General features: G+C 44.7%; 1 protein-coding gene across 5 annotated transcripts in view; it reads right to left on the bottom strand.

Moving 5' to 3' along the window:
* Positions 1-22,333, bottom strand: part of asic2 (acid-sensing (proton-gated) ion channel 2) — a 199,476-nt gene that overhangs the window by 61,836 nt on the left and 115,307 nt on the right. For 2 of the 5 annotated variants that reach the window (XR_008566789.1, XM_054760091.1), the window contains exon 1: positions 19,736-21,487. The exons of the other annotated variants lie outside the window; for them this stretch is intronic. Coding sequence is in view for 1 of the 2 variants with exons in the window: in XM_054760091.1 (XP_054616066.1) it covers positions 19,736-20,416 (681 nt within the window). In the remaining variant the exon portion in view is untranslated. Of the gene's footprint in view, positions 1-19,735; positions 21,488-22,333 lie in introns of those variants that run through there. 5 annotated transcript variants of the gene reach the window in all.

Below are 22,333 nucleotides of genomic sequence, written 5' to 3'. Positions count from 1 at the left end.
TGTGGACTTTTCTGCTTACCCCAGATTTGGTTTACTCTCTCATCATAGGAACTAAAAATCAATTCATTTCGCCTTTAAAGATAACTGAACTTCACAAAGCAGGCTTGAAAAACATGTTCAACAAATCCTACTCAAACAGGAAATGATGTGTACTACAAGCCGACAAACCCCAGCCTTTACGGTGTGTGTCGTCACTGGCTGACTGAAGCATAAACCGGGCTTTAGTGCTCGGATCTTGTTGCCATGCCGTGACATCACAGCTCCGTGGTTGATTTGGCAGCATCTGCTCACCCGCACTCCACATTATAACGGTTTTAATGAATAGCTTGTCATTACATCTCCATGCAGTACAGTAGATGGCATCGTAACTCTGCATAGTCAGAGGCGCTTCCGCTTGCTTCAGGAAGGTACTCTTCAATTTGCAAGATTGCTAGCCAAGAACTAGCTTGACAGCACAGGTCAAATGAACACATGACCGTCAAACAGAATGACAGTCTTGACAACAACAATGAACTCTCGTTCTACGCGGCTAACGACGACTAAATCGACAATCATGCACGGGCCATTAAACCGCAGCATGAAATGAAACACCCGCAAGTCAATAACTTCATATTCGGTTGTTAAATAATATTTAAAAATACACTTACTGCGTTATTACGTGGTACTAAAATGGTTTCACATTTAGCATTGACCGTGCGAGTGGCTTGGCTGTGTCCGCCGTGCTGCTGAGGAGGTGAAGTTGGTCAGCAGATGTTGTGCTGCTTTGCTGGAGAAGGCCTTTCATCTCTTGGGAGAGTTTGATTTCTTGCATTTATGCTGCAGCTGTTCAACTCCAAGTTTAATAAGAGCGAGACTCACTCAGTGTGATGATGATGATGATGGTGGTGGTGGTGGTGGTGGTCTGGACCGGAGGCCGGCCCACATGAGGGCTGAAAGACTTTCCATCATGATGTGAAAAGTGAGACTAAAAGCAAGGTGGCGCTATGCACAGTCACAGGCATCCCTGCTTTGTTTTTGGTGCTTTAAAATATCCGTCATTTACATGCTTGCCGCTTGAAGGGTGCGCTGCTGTAACCAGATTAAATGTTTAATTAGCGACGACTGAGGGGGGGATAACACCGCCAAACACCAGCGTGTGAGCGTGCATATCCTCCGTGTTTATTTCCCGCTCGTCTAAACGGAAACAGCCTGACGCGTGTCTGCACGTAAGCTAATCAGTGATTAGATCGAGCTAGCTGCCGCTAACTAACGTGCTGTAGGGAGAGCACACGAGAGATGAAAAATGGAAGAATCCATAGCGAGGAGGGTCCAAACAGAATAGAACGGTGATGTATTATGATGTTTTTATTTTATTTGCCCATACAAGTGTAACGGGTGCCGGCCTGTGAGGCTGTGCAAGTGTACGTTGGTAAACCTCACTCCCTCTGCCTTAAGAGCTGCGCTGAACACGCGGTGGACAGTCCAGGCTTTTGGCCGTGTGGTCAGCGCCCTCACCTCCCATTACAAAGGTCCTGTGTTCGAGCCCTGGTGCAGGCGGTGCGAAACAGGGCGGGTTACATAAGACCACTATGAAGATACGAAACTCCTTTTACTGACTTGACTTCTTACGAGTCTCTCACTAAAGTCAATCAGGTTCTCCGTTTACGTGAGGTGAGTCACTCATCACAAAGCACACACGCAAAAACCTGCACATGCGCAACAAATGAGTGAAACTCGAGTCTTCTGCAAACTTTGAGTCGGTGGAAGCTGTGTCTTTGTCGAGCAACCCCGAGCCAGTGAAACTCGAGTCCTCGTCAGCGAAAGCAGAGTCTTTTTTTCGAGCACCTGCGAGTCAGTGAAACTTGTGTCTTCATCAACTCGTGAATCAGTGAAACTCTAGGCTTCGCCGAGCACACGTGAGTCAGTGAAGCTCAAGTCTGCATCCACTCGCGAGTCAGTGAAAGTTGAGTCTTTGTCGAGCACCTGTGAGTCAGTAAAACGAGTCTTCGTCGACCCATGAGTCAGCGAAACTCGAGTCTGTTAACCCTTGAGTGAGTGAAACTCAAGACTGTCACTCGTGAGTCAGTGAAAGCTGAGTCTTCGTCAACCCATGAGTCAGTGAAACTTGAGTCTTCGTCGAGCACCTGCGAGTCAGCGAAACTGGAGTCTTTGTCAACCCATGAGTGAGTGAAACTTCAACTCGGGTCGGAAGGGGAAAGGAGAGTTGATATGAAGCAAGGAGCAGATATGTTGCTTTTTCCATACTGTGAATGCTAATACATAATATAATGCTAATACACGTACACATAATGCTAGTACATAATGCTAATACATGTACACATAATGCTAATACATGTAAACATAATGCTAATACATTGATACATATTGCTAATACATTTATACGCAATGCTAATATATTTATACATAATGCAGTTGGCGTCAGGGTTGTGCAATTAATGGCATGTTACCTGGTTTCCTCTCATAATTGAGGTAGTGGTAGCAGGGGTGAGTAATGTATTAGTGTGATTACTGCAATTGGAGTAATAAGCTACAAAACAATAGAAAAAAGGAAGCAAAGTTGATTGTGTTGGCAGTGACAGCAGCAGTTATGCTGGTTGTGCTCCAGTCATTGACATGCATAGAAACAAAACATCCCAGAGGGCCTTTCAAAATCACCTAACCATCTGAACACGACATGAAATATTAACGCATGCAGCTTTAGCTAATTACGAGACACTGTGCCGTACGCGCACCGCTCCATTAGTTAGCGCCGTTATCCTCTCTGCGTTTCCACTCGTCTGTGGGGTTTGAAGCGTAATTGAGCGGCACACCACAAAGCGCGGGCGATAAACGTCCTTGGTCCTCACAGCGAGCCGAGCGCCGCCGACACGCGTCCGAAGAGCCGCGCGGCTCGTCTGTCAGCGACATGACCGCCGTGCGGGAGGCATGACACGGCGAAATTTGTCTTTGTCTCACAGCATCTGTGCACCTCCATCACGGGACCTGACTCATCCCAAATTTGGGGGGATGAAAATCAGCAGGTTTCCGGCCATTTTGGCTCAAATGGAGTCCGTCAGTGGGCAACCGTTGACTGCACACAGAACAGGGCTTTAACTGGAGGCAGGCAAGAATGATTACATATAAAAAGTACATTTTTAAAACTTGAATAATGGATTTTGGAGCAAACTGAAACAGTTAAACAGTGAAAAGGCTACTTCCTGGTTGACAGAAGATGACACCAATAAAAGGGACAGTGCCCAAAAGCCAGCTGAAAGTGCCGAATTTGTGATTGCTTTCCTGTTTGTTAGCAGCAGGCTATTCCCTAGTAGTGCCAATCAGAATAAGACTTGTGTGATCATGCTCGGCGGAGGCAATAAACGTGTCCATTACAAATACCTGCACACTGACAGACCATTAGACAGCACAACTCCGCCTGAGATTTGTCAAATTAAAACCCTGCGGTCGCAGGCTTGACGGAAGGCCGAGGGGGCGGGTGGGCAGCATGCTGTCAGGACATGACTGACAAACGGTCATTGGCGCGTGTCAGGCTGACCTGTTGAGCTTTGACAAAGACCAAAACCATGCTGGCTCCATTCTAGAACATGGATGTTACCGTACGCTGACAGCTTCCACGCGCTGTATATCTCCATCACAGCGGAGCCGCGGCTGCCAGAACTGCAATTCATTCTTAGACTCACTAATCACCAATGACGCACGCGGCCGCCGTCACCTGCGGCACAATGAAGGTCTAATGAAAAGCAACGTGTCGTTTCTTAGCGGCTGGCTACGCAACTCAGCACACACAAATCGATTTTTGCCGAGTGTTATGCGGTCACCTAATGCAAGCAGGAAAAAAAAATCTGATTACAATAATATTTTAATTAAGATTTTTAATTTTCCCAGCTCGCCCTGAGGGAGGGAATTTGGAACGTGGCAATAACTGGAAAAGCAACCGCTTGATTCTGTGAAGAGCAATCTGGAATTACAACACTGACAGTCGCAGTATTAGTAAAGGCTAGAACCACACGATCTAACACATCGGTGACCAAACTGCAGCCCGGGGGCCACTTGTTTTTTTTTAATAACACTTGGAACATTGCAAATATACAATTAAACAGGAAAACTAAAAAAAAAAAAAAACTGCAAAAATGGAAGAAAAGAGCAGTAATTTGACAACAATAGTCTAAACCAGGGGTCACCAACGTGGTGCCCGTGGGCACCAGGTAGCCCCCCACGACCACATGAGGTGCCCGCAAGCCTGCTTTTCATTCAGGTTTTCAGTTAATAATGAAAGAACAGTAGAAAGAAATGCATTGTGAAATACAACATGTGACTTGTGGACACCAGCATTTTGTTCATGTTCTGGTAAAACAAGCATATTTGCTTTGTTTGGGTTTAAAATAAGCTCTGAAAATAAATGTTACAAAAATGAGTAGCTCTTGGCCTTTTTCATTTTGTAAAAGTAGCTCTCACAAGGAAAAACGTTGGTGACCCCTGATCTAAACATTTGGAAATAAAGTTATAATATTCAGAAAAAAGTGGTCATCTTTCAAGAGTTGTAATATTATAAGAAATAATACACAACAGAAGCATATAGTTGAAATATTACAAAAGGGATGTTTTTGTTTTTACAGTTTTAAAACGAGTAAAGATGCAACTTCAAGTTGGAAAAAGAGTGAAATCTAAACATTTTGGGATGAAGTCATAATAGTAGGGATGACTGCATAAACATGGGTTGCTTTACAAAATCCAAAAATATCAAAGTGGGCCTCGCATCCTATGATTTTTCAGTATGCGGCCCTCAGGAGAACAAGTTTGGATATCCCTGATCTAGAAGACGTGTCTAAGAAGAGAAGTCCCAGGACTTGACGTTCTTGGATGTGACGGGCGTCGTCCAGACCATCAACCAGCCCGTAGTCTTGGTTGAGTGTGTGAGAAGAGGGCAGTTAAGGCAGGACGACTGGTGGCTGTTTCACTCGCTCACAATCACAACACACTTCCTGGCCGAGAAGAACATGGTCATGCTGTTGGTTATTTATTTTTTGGATTGACCCAGAGCACTGCAACGCTCAATAACAACATTCATCCTCACAAATAGGAAGTTAATAAGTGCATGCAGAGCTACACACCTAAAGGCTTCTGCAAAGCAAACAAACTATCAAAGCTGCCGTTTGTAATCACTCTGTTCTCCATCTTCCCACAGTCACGTCCAAATCAAAAGAAAGTGGTGAGCGGTGGCAGATGGACTCCACGTAAAGTCAAAGCCGGACAGGGCGAACGCCTCCCAAGAGACCAGGGCGCCCCGTCACGTCCTGGCAGCTGACGTGCAGACGAATATTTGGATGGAATTAGCGAGGGACAAAGTGTCGGTGCAGCACGCAGGGAAGGAGTCTGACCACCTGGAGCGTTACCACGGCAACTCAGCACGGCGTTTGATAGGTTGCTGGACTCTGGAAACAGAGTGGCCGGGTCAAAGCACGACCAGACGGGATGAGAATCCAATCTGTAAATGTAAATGATTCACATTGTTTGCTCATCACGCCAGGGCTAGTCCCGAGTGAAGTCCTTCCAAAATCTGGCTGCGTAATGTCAAAGCAAAATGTTGGAAGATCTTCTATTCATTGTCAAGAAACCTCCAATTTCTCAGAGGTTTGCCGTAGTGCATGGGTGTCCACAGTGCGGCCCAGGAGCTCTCTTTGGGTCGCAGCTCGCTTTTTTCGTTACCTTTTTAAATTGGCCATCGGCATATTGAAAAAATCAAATGAAGTGATTCTTCAAATATATTCGATATACACAAGAATGCAGTGTGTGCCTCGTGCCGGGTGGAAGAATACTACATGTGCCTGTGCAGCCACCAACCACCAACCGTGTGCCAAAGAAAAGGAAAGCCATCACCATGGAAGTGAAAATGAACATCAGAAAAAGCTCAGAAAGAGGAAACACGCCCACCAAAAACAATCTCCCGACAATGAAAATGACATTGGCATGAGATTACTAGAGCCGTTTCTACACTCCTGCCTCAGTGCCTCAACATCTGGCTCCACGACCAACCTCTAGGGGGCACACATGCTGCTCTTCCCACACAAATGTCAAAGCAACACTACACAGACAAAACCTGGTGGCTCTCGGCTCATTTGCTTGGAGAGCACACCCTCCATACTTCACTTTTATAGTCAAGCATGCCTGCGCCAATTGTATTCATGAGTCCCGTCTTTGCTTTTACTCGCCTGCTAGCTTGTTTTGCCGTTTCACATCCTCACTTTCCTGCATTACAGCCTCCAACACATCTTGACCGACACCAGCATCACATAGTGCAGCAGGTGACATGCTAATAGGGGTCCATACTTCCCCACGCCCGCTAAAGAGGCCCATGGGAGCCGGTGTAATGAGCTAGCACCACCTGTGCAGCATTACAATGCAGACAAACTTCCAAGGGCCAGGGCGCCGCTTTTCATGCAGGCATCCATCTCGCAAATGTTGCACACCGAAATCTCTTGGAGTGCAATTTGACTGGAGAGCGTGAAGATGGGGAAACAACACAGGAGGGTCCGGGGTGTCGTTTCAGCGGGAACATATTTGTTGGGCTTTTGCTCCCTCAGCGAAAGAGCACACATTTCCATGAGTCATGAATAACAAGAGTGCTCCACGCGACGCTATAAGGGAGACGCAATTTAAGTCCAGACTGCAAACATCAGCATGCAAAGAAAAAAAATGAGCAGAAAGTTTTCAAATGTGGCATTAAAAGTAGAAGGTGATGGGCAAACTAAATACGGACTTCGCACCTGCTAACAGTCTGTGCCGTGACACATTCAAGAGCCAAAATGGTAAACGGTACCAAAATAACCAAGCCACAGTACCGCATGCTGCTGCAGTTGTGAGTGTGTGTGTGTGTGTGTGTGTGTGTGTGTATCCTCAACGACTGCACACAAAAGGGTGAAAATGTCAAATAATGCTCCCCTACTGTGTTGCCTGTGCTATTATTTTCCTGACAAATGGTGGCGCTGTTATTAAACCCCAAACTCTGACCACATAAATTGGACTAATTTGAAATTTCTGACACGGCTCAATGTGTGCACTGTAACTTTAGGGTCTTTACACAAAACACCATCAAATTGGGTACACACCTTTAAGGGACAGGCAAGCACATGGGTGTGAATTTTGAGCAAGATCTGAGCAAATGTCAGAGTCCTTTTGGAAAAAACCAAAAAACAAAACAAGACACCCTCCAACAAATGAGACCAAAGTGCGTCCCGGGGGAAGCTTGTTTTACGAGTAGCCCACGGCACATTCGCAGGTACAATTAAACTGGACAACTAAAACTAAGAAAATGGAAAGAAGGCGCAAAAAGGCACAAGCTACTGTAGATATTACTATATTACTACTAATAATGATATGCTTTGTCGCCTCCATCTCACATATGCTTGTTCTTTAAATACCTTTTAGCAAATCTGCAGTATATGAAATTGGTTTTAGCCCGTTTAAAATATTAAAAACATCAAAATGTCTCCCGCATCCGTTTATTTTTTTTTATAAATATGTTGCCCTTGGTGTACCTCCATGGGGTCAATTAAAGGATTCCAAAAGGGATTTGGTCGTAAAGAGCAGATTAAAAGTGTCATTTTGGCCATTTGGTCACATGACAACAATGACGTGCAAGTCCAAGTCTCAAGTCAGGACAAGACAGGTTGTGTCAAGTCCAAAGTGACAGACTTGACAAGTCATTTTTGAGTCCTTACAGGTCATAAGCGCTGCCATTTTAGTCGGTTACTGAAAATCTCAAGTATTTTCAAGTCAAACTAAAGTTCGAGTTAAGTTCTGAGTCACTGATGTCAAAGTCCAAGTCAAGTTGCAAGTCTTCGACGTCCAAAGTCATCAAAATTGCAACTCGGGTCTGTCTCGAGTCCAAGTCGCGTGACTCGAGTCCACACCTCTGATGTGTGCTACATGGCTAAGGTGTCCAGCAGACGCACATGACACGTCTTCACGTACACGCTGGAGACGTCATGTACTGCATGACAGGGTGTTGTTAGCATGGTCCATTAGCTTACCTGAGGCTATTGCTACGTGTGCATTTACCCGTTTCCTGGTTTTATTCTCCTTTTCACACACGTTCTTGTTTCCACCTCCGACGGTGACTTCATTCATGAGCCTTAGCTAAACCTCGCTTTCCTTGTGTTATTTTGTACGTGTCGTTTCGCTTTGTGTCTGGGCATCCTGAGGTCCCGCCCATAACAGCTGGTGACAGGAGAAGTGACATGGCCAACTAGTGGCCTGGCATGCATCCTGCAGTGTTTGCTGACAGGTTCCTGTTGTGGGGGTGTAAAGACACGAAGGGGATAGGATGTAAAAATACGCAAATGTTAGACGGTAGCAACGTGTGTTTGCGGCATGTGTGAGACAAAAGGCTGAGCCGATTCAAAGTATCGCTGTGAACTGCCTCCTTGGTTCTCCATTATTCATAAACGTGAGCGCCTTGCAAGGCGACTACAGCGAGATGTTGCGCGCGTTCAATTATTGACAGGAGCTCAACATCTCATCCAGGTTTCTCTCGCTGCTTTGTTCAAGTTAAAATGTGGCAAGGCGCTGTGTTCTTTGCCGTTACACCCCCCCCCCACACCAAACGCTTCCCACCACCTCCTTGTTTACTTTTACTTTCCTTCCACCTCTCCTTCCTCCTCTGTGACACCTCTACACCCTCCACAGAATAAGACAAGCCTCCACTCTGTCTTTCATGCAGAAATGAAATATTCAGGCTTTGCCCAATTCCCAAGATGAGGGAGTGCATACTGGATCAGATTATTTTAAACATACATTCACCCAATGGATGGAGATTATAAAAAAGGTCCACTCCCAATTTGCTTGGCTTTTGAAACTACTTTCCCATCTGAAATAATGGAAGTAGAAATAATTTGTTCTCTTTTGTGTCCATTATCACATATCTGCAGTATTGTTTCATACGTCCTACACTAACCTATATTACAATACAAGAGGTTCTCAGTTGACGTTTCGTGGTTACAACAGACTCCCGTAAAGAATCTCGATGAAGGATGGCAGTAGAAATTGTGTGTGAACGCTGAAGCTGATTAGAAATGTTGAAATGTGTTGAAACCTATTCATCGACTGAGGATTGAAGAAGCAAGCGGTGACGGCTCGGTGACCTGGGCCATGCCACCACGCACAAAATAAGAAAACAATGTTACATGCAATGCTAAGTGTAATATTTCCACCAGGGGGGGCAACATTGAACTTGCCCATTCCTTTTTAAATGGGGAAAAATGTCACAGAAAATATGAAATTACAGTAAATGTGGACGGACAGCCAACATGTCCTGAGTGAGCTGAACATTTTCATGCCAGAATGATTTGAATCGGTTGAGAAATGTGGGAGCCGTTTTTTTTTAATTTGAAATGCTGGAAAGTCAAAATGCAGACTGAATGTTGAGATGTATGAATATATAGAATGTTTGCAGCAAAATGGAGGATTGAACCAGCAGCCCTCAGGTTGGGAAAACATCTACTTGTACTCTACCTCCCGAGCCATGGCACCCTGCAGACTAAGCAGAACGTTATAGTAGAATGTGGAATGGTTTTCCACCGGTAGGGGGAGCTGAAGACATTGCCGAATTCATTTTCAATGGAAAAAAATTGTCACCGAAAATTGTGAATTCCAGTGAGTGTGGGAAGTCCTGATAGCCAACATGTCCTCAATGAGCTCAACATTTTGACATTGGATCGATTTGAACCGGTTGAGGAGGAGGAGGATAAGGAAAAGGAGAAGGAGACGGAGGGGAAGGAAACTTTGTTCGTAAATATGAGACACGCTAGTTACCTGCACGCGGCCAGAGAATGTGTCGTTGCGCGTACATGTAGGAACGTCACTTCTTTTTATGAACTTTTTGCCCTTCGTTATGTCTCCCAAGCGTGAGGCAGACTCTTGTGATGGCCTCAAAGAAAAGGAAAGTGAAAGTAAACGTGAAAAATGAAGTGAAATTACTCAAAATGAAATGCCGACCAACACTGCTTGCATGCTTGGTGTAAGACGTTCGACCGTCGCGGCCGTCATTGCGGATAAAGATGGTTTCTTTGATGTGCTCCTATGAAACGGACAGTGACAAGGAAGTACCATAGCAGCCCCAATAAGTCCGTCTCTCCCTCCTTTGCAACGCCCCTTCCGTGCCCTTCATGTGTTAGCTATAATTTAGGTACAAGTATAAGTTCCGACTAACACTAACAATCAAAAGGGGTAACATGCAGAGGAAGCCGGTTTGGCTGACACAAGTGTAAAAAGAAGCTAAGCACCGTTAACAGGAAAACCTAAAAACAAAATAGTCTTTTCTGGCATTAGAGGGATGTTCATCCCACAAATTGTACTCAAATTCCAAATTGTACGCACTCGGGGGCATATTAAGTTACAATATTCTTTCGCTGAAAAGTGGCTGTCATCCAACATACCCAAAGAACAGTCTTAGGAAAGACATCAATGGAACGCCTAATGTGTTCCAATGTATTTCATGCGGAGCGGGACATGACCCCCACAAGAGAAACAAGTGCGCACCGAGTACTCGTCTCAAGGCAGAAGGAAGAGTAAGGCTGGAAAAGGTTGCTGTAATCTTCTCTCACCTTGACGCCGGCTTTGATTTGGAGTCGGGGAAAAGGAAGGGAAGCCAGGGAAGCACTTCTTGTTTTTGACAGATAGCGCAATATTCAGCCAGCAGGCACGCTGCCAGCACGTGAACCCGTAAGCCAGACAGATAAAGTGCAGCGGCGGCGGCGGCGCGGCCATGATGCTTTGTGTGCTTATCAGTAATGCATATGACAGAGAGGGGTGTGCTGGGAAGATAATGTAGTGTTGCTGTTTGACCTCAGCATCCTGCCTGCTAAACACCAAGTTGAAGTCATGCAAAATAAACTTAAATAAATGCTCCAGTCATCTTCTCCAATCTCAGCTTCAGAGTGTGAAAGATGTTCCTGGCCTGCTTCCAAACGCTCGGGAGAGACAAACTTTTGCGAAAGCCAATCCGTGCATTGTAGGCGTGTGTGTGTGTGTGCGTGTGTGTGTGTGCACGTGCGTGCGCGCTCGGCAGAGCTTTCATGTGCTTCAATTAAGTGTGAAGTTGCCACAGGGGAGGAGTCAGAGGCATCACTCTTTACACACTCTAATTGCATTGTGTGCACGTGTGTGTCGCTGCGGGCTGATTGGTGCGCCGTCACGAGATAACGTGAGGACAACAGGCGGATTACGGGAGACGGTTATGCCGATTTGTCTGATCTCTTGAGCTCGAACAACAGCAGCAGGTACATGATGACCCACCTCAACAATAACACAGCAGCAAAGCACGCTGACATCATCCAGTCCGGTCTGACAAATTCTCACAGAAGCAATATTTAAGATGAATGGCGCCACAGGCAGGGCACACATAAGTGGGACTGCAGTCTGCTGCGTGCTTTTAGGGCCTTAAACGCTCTGCTGTTGTACCCTTCATACTGGACTTTAAAGGTTCCTTATTATGTTAGTTTTCACCAAGTTTGGGCCTAGCCTTCATGTTGGACTTTAGATAGTTTAAAAGTTTTACTGCTGGGAATACACCATTTTGTGTGCCTGTAGCTTTAACGCTCATGAGATGTGTTTGTCTCTGGAAGGGCTATTGTGTACTTTATCCACTTTTTACGTGTAGTCGTCCCTCACCACTTCGTGTTTCGAATTTCGTGTCTTCACTGTCACTTTTTCAAAAATATATTAATAAATGATTACGTTTTGTGGTTTAATACAATTATTTCTTAGCCAAAAATATGCATTTTAAAGCAAATGCTGCATATTTTTTGCCTAAATTAAGCATACAAATGGCTGAACGAGCGCCGCACGGTGGCCTAGGTATGAAAGTGAGTATGAACGGTTGTTTGTCTATATGTGCCCTGCGATTGACTGGCGACCAGTCCAGGGTGTACCCCGGGATGGGCTCCAGCATACCCCCACCAACCTAGTGAGGATAGGCGGCATAGAAAATGGATGGATGGATGGATGGCTACATGAACTAAAAGAGAAATAAGGCATTCAGAAGATGCATTCAAAGACGCTGTGATGACATGCAGTACTCTACTCTGGTCACGAGATATCAGTCATGTTCCAGCAATGTTTTGTTAGACACACAAACGCTTGATTGCCGGAACAACAGAATTGTTTTGTAGGTTTGAATGATCTCACAACAGGCACAATAATCCCTGATAGTATTACGAGGTTGTGCTCGTCAAATGTTTTGTCATAATGTTACAATTTTGTAAATTAACATTTTCACTTTTTTCTAATATTTGTATTTTATCCTGCTCTTTTTCCATTTTTCTTGTTGTTTTTGTTAGTTTCCCTGTTTAACCGTATTTTTAAAATGCGTCAAGGGCTGATTGAAAAAAAAACAAAAAACAGTCGCAGGCCAAAAATGTCCCCGGGGCCACATCACTGCTGTACGGTAATAATACCGTACAACGATGTCATGCGTTCTATGACGCTAGCAATCCAAACATTATGCTGTGAGCTGTACAGTATTCCTTGTTGGAAACACGGCTCTGCGACAGCATCGTTCTTCCTGACACTGTGCTTCAAATTATTTGTGATATTGCGTCTATTACTTACTCCATTGTTCCTGGCCAAGACAACACAAAGACAACAGTGTGGGTGTTTGCTGCCTGAAGGCCTGAAAGTGAATAAAGATTCAGCTGGTGGGCGTTTGGCGCTGTACTGTAAATATGTCTGCCCTGGTACGTGCGTTTCAGGGAGACGAAACGCCAGGGGAGTCAAGGTCACGGCTACAAATTGGGAGTGATTGCAGTCGTACGAGTGGGTCTCCATCGTGTTGAGATATTCATGACATTCATGGGACCGCACGGCTTTTTCTTAGCATTCAATTTCACCACCAACCTTTTGTAAGCTTTTTGACTTTATGAATAAAACCCACCAATCTACATTCAACATTCAAGGCTTTGCCATTAAGGTGACGCCCTTGTGCTGGCCGTGCCAGGACACTACTGTGGCCAATTAAAAAGACGACAGTGTGAAGCTTTTTCATACCAGCTGGGTGTATGGTGGCTGGGCAAAGCAGTCGTGTAGTTAATTCACAAGTGGCAAATTGAATAAGGGGGGGAGGTGGGGAAAGTGGCGGGGAGCACCTGCGTTAATGAGATAGCAGAGGTCGCCCGCTGAAGCCCACTTGTGTTTACTCCGGTCCGGATCGATACCGCACGGTCCCACCTCGCACGCTTCCGATGAAAAGGTCAGCAACAAACACGAGGAGAGCGGACCTTCATTACGGCCACTAAATAAGGAGATGCTCTTAAAGCAAAGAGCATCCCGGTGTGGGGTGCTTGCGTACTTGTTCATTCTTTCAACGCTGGGATGGAAAATAAGGGACGTGGGGAGTAATCGCAAAGCTCTTGAGATAACTAGCGAGGAGCCACTGTGTGCCCTTGAAGACTCGTTCAACATTCAAACCAGGAGAGAACTGACACGAAAACAGGACTAAAAAAGGGCAAAATGAATGAAAAATGCAAATATACGGCATTCAGAAGGTGCATTCGAGGACGTGATATGCAGTACTCTAAACTGGTCACTAGAGGTTAGTAATGTTCCGTTGATGAGACGCTAACCGCTACAGGAAGTACAGTATGCGGTCCAGAAAACTCTCCCATTGCTAACGGGTGGCTCCATGCTATGTCTTATTTATGTTGAATATGTTATTTCTTGTTATTAAAGATTGGAAAGGATCCAATAACAACAGAGCTAGCAAAGACTCGACTACGGCAGCCATCTTGAGTCAGCTATTATTCAAAATCAATTGCTTAGAAATACAGTAGCAATTATCTCAGCAAGTTGGAAGAAGATTGGATTCTCGCTGTGTCTAAGAAACAACAAGCATTCTTAGTCACAATTTGCCAAAACGCTAACAAGTAAATACTTGGCTTCAAGGCCACTTCCTGAGTGATGCAGAAAGATGAGGTACGGCCGTCAGCTTGATACTGTAACCCACATCATAATTCCAAATAAAGTGAGTCATTGCAGTCCTCCTTGCATTTGTGGCAGCTAGTTCCATTCAAAACCTTCAAAAAAGTACCCTGAACTGAACGCACTCTGAACTCCATAAAAAAAAACTGTATTTCTACACTTAACTTGTTATTGTTGCTTTTATTTGACAATGAATTGAAAAATCTTCTTATGGCTTAAGTTGTGAATGTGTTGCTTTGACTTTGGCTGTATTGCCATGTCGATAATTGCTTCCCTGAAATAACTGAAACGTTTAAAAGCAAACTGGATGCGTGCATGACTGTGGAAATAATGACCACTACGCAGTTTGAATGAACAGAACTATTGATGAATAAAGTGCAATTACAGTATCTTGTGATTGGCTGTGGATTGTGAATTATACATTTTTTATTTGTATTAAATTGTTTACTTTCACAAGGTTCTGTTTTTATTTGACATAGTACTAACTTCTAAGTTAGTACTTAGAAGATATTTATTTTAATAACAATAACAACAATAATAATAACAATATCAATAACAATAATAACGATAATTTGATATACATTTTAATAAAAATAGATATTTTTTTAATTTTATTTAAAAGTATTTAAATAATTTCATTATGATCGTTTAATTTGGCATTTATAACTTAAAATAAGTTCAAAAAGCATTTCAATAATAAAAACAGCCCACGTGCTTAGGAGGGTCCTATCCATGCGATATGAGCTTCTTTGCTGCACCCTTGGGTGCCAGGCTGGGGCCCAAGAGTGTTATATGAAACACTGGCAATAACAATAATAACACTAATCACAATAATAATAATAATAATAATAATAATAATAATAATAATAATAATAATAATAATGTAGTGCTCAATTTAATTAGTTCAATTAATACATTTAAATTTAAAAACATGATTTAAATAATTGTATTTAATGTAATAAATTAAAAAACTGCACATTTGAGTTAAAACGAATGTTGGCCATTTCAATAAAATAGAAGTTTTTTTTTAAAAAGGCATGAAAATGTCTCTTTTTTTGTATGGTAAAATATCAAACTGTGACACTCCAGTCTCAAACCAAACCGTGAATGTTGTGTATTGTTGCACCCCCAAGTAAGAAAACCCCAGAAAATATACCCCGTGCACGTTTTTCAGTTTAGAAGAAAGCCTGTGAGGCTTCACCAGCTCGCCTCCGCCTCCAATTCTCAGTTTTTCTTCTTCATTTTGTGCTTGCCAGTCACAGTTGGCCTCTCAAGCCAACTGACACGTTGTCAGGAAAGCCAACGAGGTAAAGCGTTCGGAGGAAACAAGCTTTCGGTGTTGCTCATGTTGTGGGAATGGATATGAGCGGGTCATTTCTTTGATAAGGAATCCTATACGAATAATCTCCACGTTTACAGTCGGTGGAGCGGCGTGTGCACCGTATCTAAACAGGAGTGAACCTTAACCCGTGTTTGTAAACAGAAAGTGGTCTTTTGACGCTAACAGGGGACAATTGATTGTAGCATTTTCAATAAAACACCAGGCTTAAGTAACAAGCACAGAAGTCTCCCTGGGTGAATCATAATAGAAAAGACACACACACGCACAGAGAGAACCAAACCTCCTCAAGCACATGAAGTCGCTCTGGCTAAACAACATTGCGACTTTACAGTTATTCGATTTCTGCGCAGATAGAGCCGCTACGTTACAGACCCCCGGCTAAAAGCTTTCTTGCATGCACTGCTGAGCCTGTGATGGGGGCGTCGCAGGGTTTAATTGGTCACGTCCAATCCTGCAAGAGGAAGGTAAAAGACTGCACAGAGGATGTTTGTGGGTATTTGATTAGTGTTCACTGATGATCTTGGTGCACGCTTGGGGGAGGCGGGGCGGTGTTTGCGTGGCCTTTTGCTGCACTCCTCCCACTCTGGTTCAATCCCCAGCGTAAAGACAATGTGAGTGCATCAGCACTGGCGAGGTGGGAGAAGAACTGAGCGCAAATAGATTTATTGATCCACCAAAAGCTTCTTTTTCTCCTTGTGTCTTACAGTAGATTGTTGCTGCAAGGTAGGCCTGGCGGAGGATGATGGGATGGCGCTTATGTGCTTTTCTTTCACGAGGATATAACCTTCTTTTGTCTTAGAGTGGCAGCGCTCAAAATGTAGCGGTAATGAAAAGGCCTGGAGGAGTCTTTGCTAATGAGATTAGCCAAACCACAGAGGGCCCGTTAGGAGCATCAAGAACCTTACAAAGTAGACCGAGGTGGAAGAAAGGAAGGATTGCAGAGGGAGGGTTCACTGTGGCTGTGATCCGCTAGCTTGAGAACCATGCAGATGAGAGAACGACTTGTGTATCCCTTCGGAGGCCACGCTACAGCTGTCCCAATTGAAGCCCGCCTTCCTTTTCCCACTTTGCAGGACCATTAACCACAACAATTATTCCTGGGCTCCCCACATACTTTACCACAGATGCTCCATATTGGCTCTCTTACCGATTTTCAATATCGTGCAGCACTTCATTGCCAATACCGATATCAGCAGCAGCTCTTCATTCAGACGAATGTCGTGTAATGAACACATTATGCATCTTTTACTCTGCTGCATTTCACAAATAAACACTTTGTGAAAAACAAGACAACCGTTTCATGGTTACGTACACACTGACATTAATTGTTAATATTGTACAAAAAGAAAAAGAAGTAGTTCCGGGCACGCAGCGGAGTAATGAGGGGCGGCATGGCTCAGGTGGGAACCTGAAGGTGGCTGGTTCCATCCTCCATGTCAAAGTATCCTTGGGAAAGATACTGAACCCCCAGTTGGTCATGATGCTGCGTCATCACTGAAAGTCCATTTAGGTGGATGAATACATTGGCGGACCGGCGGAGTAACACGCAGTCACGTGGCTACACCGAGAGGAAGGACAATGTCACTTTTGTTGTTTTTGGTTAACTATTTCAGTTTAATCTCCCTGATGACTCCCAAGGCAGTGAGGCAGACTGGTCTGGTGGCAGAGCATAAAAGTGAAAATGAAAGTCAAATCAGACATGGTAGGTGGAGAAATCAACATTGGCTCTGAGCCGCAGAAACGCGGGGACCATCATGAAGGATAAAAGATGGGATTCTTCAACCTGTGAAACTATCTTCTACCATGAAATGGACAGTGACAACAGCATAAGGAGTGTCGTGGTCTCATTTTTAAAGACATCTTCCTCCCACCCCCCAGTATGCAAGACAATCTCAGCAACAAAACTAAGGAAATGTTCTTTTTTATTACTGTATTTTACATGTACAGTTGTCCTTTGCCACTTTGCGGTTCGAATTTTGCAGCTTCACTCACGGCCTTTCAAAAATATATGAAATTATTGCTGTTATGCGGTTAACTACAGCCTATTAATAGTAAAAAAAAAACATGCATATTTTATCAAATTTAATGTATTCTTGTCTTAAATTAATCATTTTCAAGCATAAAAATTGATAACTGAAGCAACATACAATTATAAGGCATTCAGAAGACACATCTAAAGGCTCTGTGAATGATCTGTAGGATTGCACATTGGTCACTAGATGTCACTAATATTACACTGATGAGACAATAGCCACCAGGAAGTGTGCTTATTTATGTCTTATTTATGTCTCAACTGCTTATTTTCGGTTATTTTATCTACTATATTGGGTAATACAAGTGTAAAGGTGACTATAGGGATGTTATTTCACGTCGAGAGGGCTCTAATAATGTTAAAAACAATATTTATAAAGGTCTTCTATGCTCCAAATACAAAAGTATTCAATTTATAAATAAGGAATACTTAACTACTTAATGAACCTTGATAAAAGAGGGATTCCATGTATTTCATGTGTATTTCAGGGTGCTATGAGTTATACCGTGAATTCAACAGTGTTTGTCACCTTCTTTATCAAAATGCTGGCGCTTGCAACTTTTTGGCTCCATTTTGGCTCAATTTTGTTGCCGTGATCAATAAGAAAAGCAAAGTCTTGTGGCGTAACTGTGTTGCTTCGTAATCAACTGCTAATGACGTCATGACGGGCGACTGAGCGAGAGGGAAATGACTTCCAGTTCCAGTTTCCATGATATCAGGTGCTAAACAGGAACGTTTTGTGATAAAAATGTGTTTGGACTCACGCAGTGTATGAATAACACGACAACATGTGCACCATGCCTCAGTTTGCATGCATTCTCTGGTTAGCATACAATATGGTGCACGTCTTTTCATGTTAATACACTGTGTCCAACTGTTGTTAACGTATTTTTTTTTTTTTTTTTTTTTTTTTTTAAATCAGAAAATGTCCCTCGTTAGAATTCTATTAGCTAGCAAAACCAAATGGCAACAGGAAGTGGAAGACACCACGTTTATGATGTCATCAGCGGTTGACTCAAAAATGTTAACACAAAACACGTTTTTATAGTTTTACAAATTATATCGTTTTACATACACAATTCTTAATTTTGTAAATCTAAATTGAAGAGGTGAATGCTCCCAAAGACACGATGTGGCAGCGGGATCAATCACCACCACCTTCCTTAAATGTTCCTTTATCCCTTTCAGTCATCATCTGGATGCATTTCCAATAGTTTAATGCATGTCAAAACTATAATTGTAAAACTACAAAAACATGTTTCATGTTAACATTTTTGGCTTTCTGGACCGGATAAATGAGATTTACATGATTCCTTATGGGAAAAATGGATTCGGTGTGTGTCCGTTTCGGAGTCAGACCCTCTGGAACAATTTAATGACGCTAACCAAGGTTCCACTGTAAAGTGATAGCAATATGATCCAATATATCATTTCTATGCCAGTATCGGCATGGGCCGATACATTGTGGTCACATTTAACAAGGCACCTCCGAAGGTTGAAGTTGCACACATCTTCAAATATTCAAAAAGTACAAAACACACCTATTATGGACTGCACCTGCTCAGCACCAAACACCTGAGCTCTTTTCCATAGAACCTTGCCAACTTTGGAGCAAAGCCCAATAAAGTAAACCTTCACAATGAAGGAGCCTCGTGTTCTTTCCTCTTGCTAACATGCATCTCTTTGAAAATGTTGCTAATGGATGGGCAGCGTGCTTGTTAGTGAATTCTTTCAGCAGTGGGCTGACGATGGAGGGACCTTGTGGGCTGTAAAGGTGCGAGCATACAGCAAGACAAGAACGTGCAAAGAAAAGACCAGCAACACCCACAAGGGTCAAACTTTTGTTTTTCCTCCAGGCACTTTAGCTGTAGTCCGAGTACTGTGTCCACATGGGAGTTTTACAGGTCTTAGAGGGCAGAGCATGTGAGACATAACAAAACACCTGGCAAGTGCTGCTGTCTCACAGGAACACTGGTGGGTTTCAGCATGCAATGAAAGGCCAATCAGGTGAACACTCCCGTGTCTGTCGACGTGTTATCTTACACTCTTCACTAAGGCAGCACAGGGAGAACAGCACACAGGAAAAGTCCCAAAACGTGTGGACGTGGGACTGATCCCAGTGATCTTCGGATGAGGACTTGCTGGTCTAGTCTCACCGCATAAACACACTTACTATGTTATTTTACTTAGCCTTTTATTCAAGACTAACGAATATGGCGGCCGCTGTTCTGATTGTTCCGCGCGACAGAGCTTTAACGATTAGCTGCAACAGGAAGTAAAAACAGTTTGCGCACAACTAATTGAGACACGCTTCTAAAGAGTTAAATCATAGCCATTACAAGTGGCAAGCGGTCTCAAGTAGCAGCGGGACAGAAAGCGCGAAGTGGACTTACAGATGAGAAGTTGTGAGCACCGCAGGGTTCTCCTCTGTACTTGCAGGAGAGGAGCATGTCGTCCAGCTGGTGGCTCAGTCGGTCCATAAACTCCAAGTTGGTCCCCTCAAAGTTCCTGGGAGGCAGAAAGAGACGGAAGTCCGACAGCTTCCCGAACCAGGCCAGACGGTCCTCCTGGAGCAAGTCCAGGACCATGGGCCTCACGGTCCGGTTGGCCAGCAGTAAGCCCAACCAGTGGCCGGCAAAGTACAAGTCGCTCTTGGTGAGCTTGTAGAGGCGGATGGGGTTGTTGTTGCAGATGGTGACCACGGGGAAGGCCAGTTCTTTGGCCCACTCTGTGTGGACGCGTGTATAAGTGGGGAAGGAGAGCCAGTGGAGCAGTCGGTTGGACGACCAGGACAGAAGGAGCCCGAGGGAGGTGCAGAGGGCCAGCAGCCAGAAGACCCGGCGGCCCACAGAGCCACCGGGGACGCAAACTTGCCTCAGGCCGTGGAGGCGTGTCCTTGACAGCAGAGTGGAAGTGACCCGAGCGACAGTCGGCCTCGCGGGACGCCCCTCACCGCCCCTTCTGGTTACGGCCGGGGATCCCCGCCGGAGACAGCGCCCCTCTTGGGCCATGGCCGCCCACAGAGCTCCTACAACCACATTTCCCAGCCCGACCTCAGGGGCTGAGGCCCACATGAAGCTCCAGGGCAAATCCACTACTGTAATCCACACCCGGATGCTCGTCGGGACCACAACGATATTGGAAGACACCCTCTGATATCTTTACGCCGTTAACTCAGCACAGGGGACTTGTTGGTCATCTCTGCCTCTCTCCTGATCCGAGACGCCGCTGATGGTCCGACTCGGCAGAAAGAAAAATCGCGCTCCAAACAAGGAGGCTTCTAGGCGAGCATCCACCGCAGTTTGTGTGACAGCGAGCGAGAGAGGATGAGACAGCGCGCGACGCAAAAGAGGAGGGAGGGAAGGAGGGACAGGGGAGGACGGCGGAATACAAACCACAGAGGGCTTGCAGAAAAGAAAAGAATGAGGGGGGTGGGGAGGTGTCCAAACGTGAGATGAGAATGTAATTAAATCAATGAGACGAGAGCGGAGGCTGCTGACTGGAACGTATCAGACTCTTGCTTGTGCTTTCGTCTTCCTCTTAGTTCCGTCTGAGCGTCTCTGCCTTTCAAGCCGGCGATCTGGTCGTCAGCAGGATGACGAGCAGCTTTAATTGGACTCACAGAAGCAGCTCATTGGTAGTCTGCCCCCGCTTCGCTAGCTCACTCTGACCACCTTGACTTCCACGTGCTCGCCTGTCCTCAACCCCCACCGTCACCCCCGCCCCCGAACAGATTTAGCCGGCAAGGCTTCATCACGCAGCTACAAACATGCTAACACATGGACGGAGAGAAAGGGAGGGGGGGGGGCAGTGGTGTCCTGCGGGGTAAGACAAAAACAAAGCAGCGATGATGTGTTCCGTCACACTCTCGTCTCCTCTCTTCGTCTTCCCGCCAAGTTTTCCCCTCCTACTCTGAAAGAGTCGCAATTCCTTCTAAAAATGTGAATCAAATCCATCAACTCGTCTTCACAGGCTCCTCCTCCTCCTTTTTACCGCCTGCCTCGTCGTCCTCTTCTCCGTCTTCTTTTCCACTTTTTGTTCACGCACTCTCTCGTTCGTCTTCACGGAAGCCGTTCCCCCTGCTGATGCGTCCTTGCGGGAGTCATCCGGAGCTCCCCACTTGGAGCGACTTCCCTCCCCGCTCCTCTCCCTCCCCCCGTTTCGCCACCCCTCCTTGCAGGCTTGCATCCCCTCGCATTTGGCTCCGATCCTCCTCCTCCTCTTTTTCCTCCGCAGCTCCGTCCGTTTCTCATTTAAAGCCATGTGAAAAAATGAGGACAGCCCATGTGTGCAATTATTCTACTCCTGACCCGCTGCACGCAAAAGGGTGAAAATGTGTCAAAACCTGCACCCCTACTGTGTTGCCTGTGCTATTATTTTTCTGACAAATACACCACATGGTGGCGCTGTTGTTAAGATCACACGAATTGGATTGACTTGAAATTTCTCACAAGACTCTACAAAACACCCACTGTACTTTAGGGTGTTTTTCCAAATCACCACAAAAAATTGGTACACACTTTTAGGGGACTGACAAGCACACGTGTGTCAAATTTGAGCAAGATTGGTTGAAAAACATGGCCGCCATCAAGCAACACGTTGACAAGTAATTGAGCATTTGTCTAATGACGATACAACTTTGAGGATATGCGGATTACACATGTACGCTAGCATGTCTTTCAAAGCATTTTACAGTCTTGTGGGCAAAAACCCACCATGGGGTGTCCTCATTTAAAAAAAATTGTATGCAAATAATGTACAGTCAAACACCTCAGTTTGACTGAAATTTAGCCTCGGTTCTCGTGTAGTGTGTCAGTTATCATACAGTATTACGCCTAACCAACTGTTGTATTTGATACGGTGGATATTGTACTGTTCATAAAAATGTAGACAGACTAAACTCCCAGTATTTCTTTTGGATCACAAACCCAAACCCTAAACCTTAACCATCTCATGAAACTTAGGGGCTGTCCACACAAAAACGTTTTCAG

This window comes from Dunckerocampus dactyliophorus, chromosome 18 (genome assembly GCF_027744805.1).
Source record: "Dunckerocampus dactyliophorus isolate RoL2022-P2 chromosome 18, RoL_Ddac_1.1, whole genome shotgun sequence".
Taxonomy (NCBI): Eukaryota; Metazoa; Chordata; class Actinopteri; order Syngnathiformes; family Syngnathidae; genus Dunckerocampus; species Dunckerocampus dactyliophorus.
Note: the sequence above shows the minus strand (reverse complement) of the source record. Positions and strands in the feature narration are given on the sequence as shown.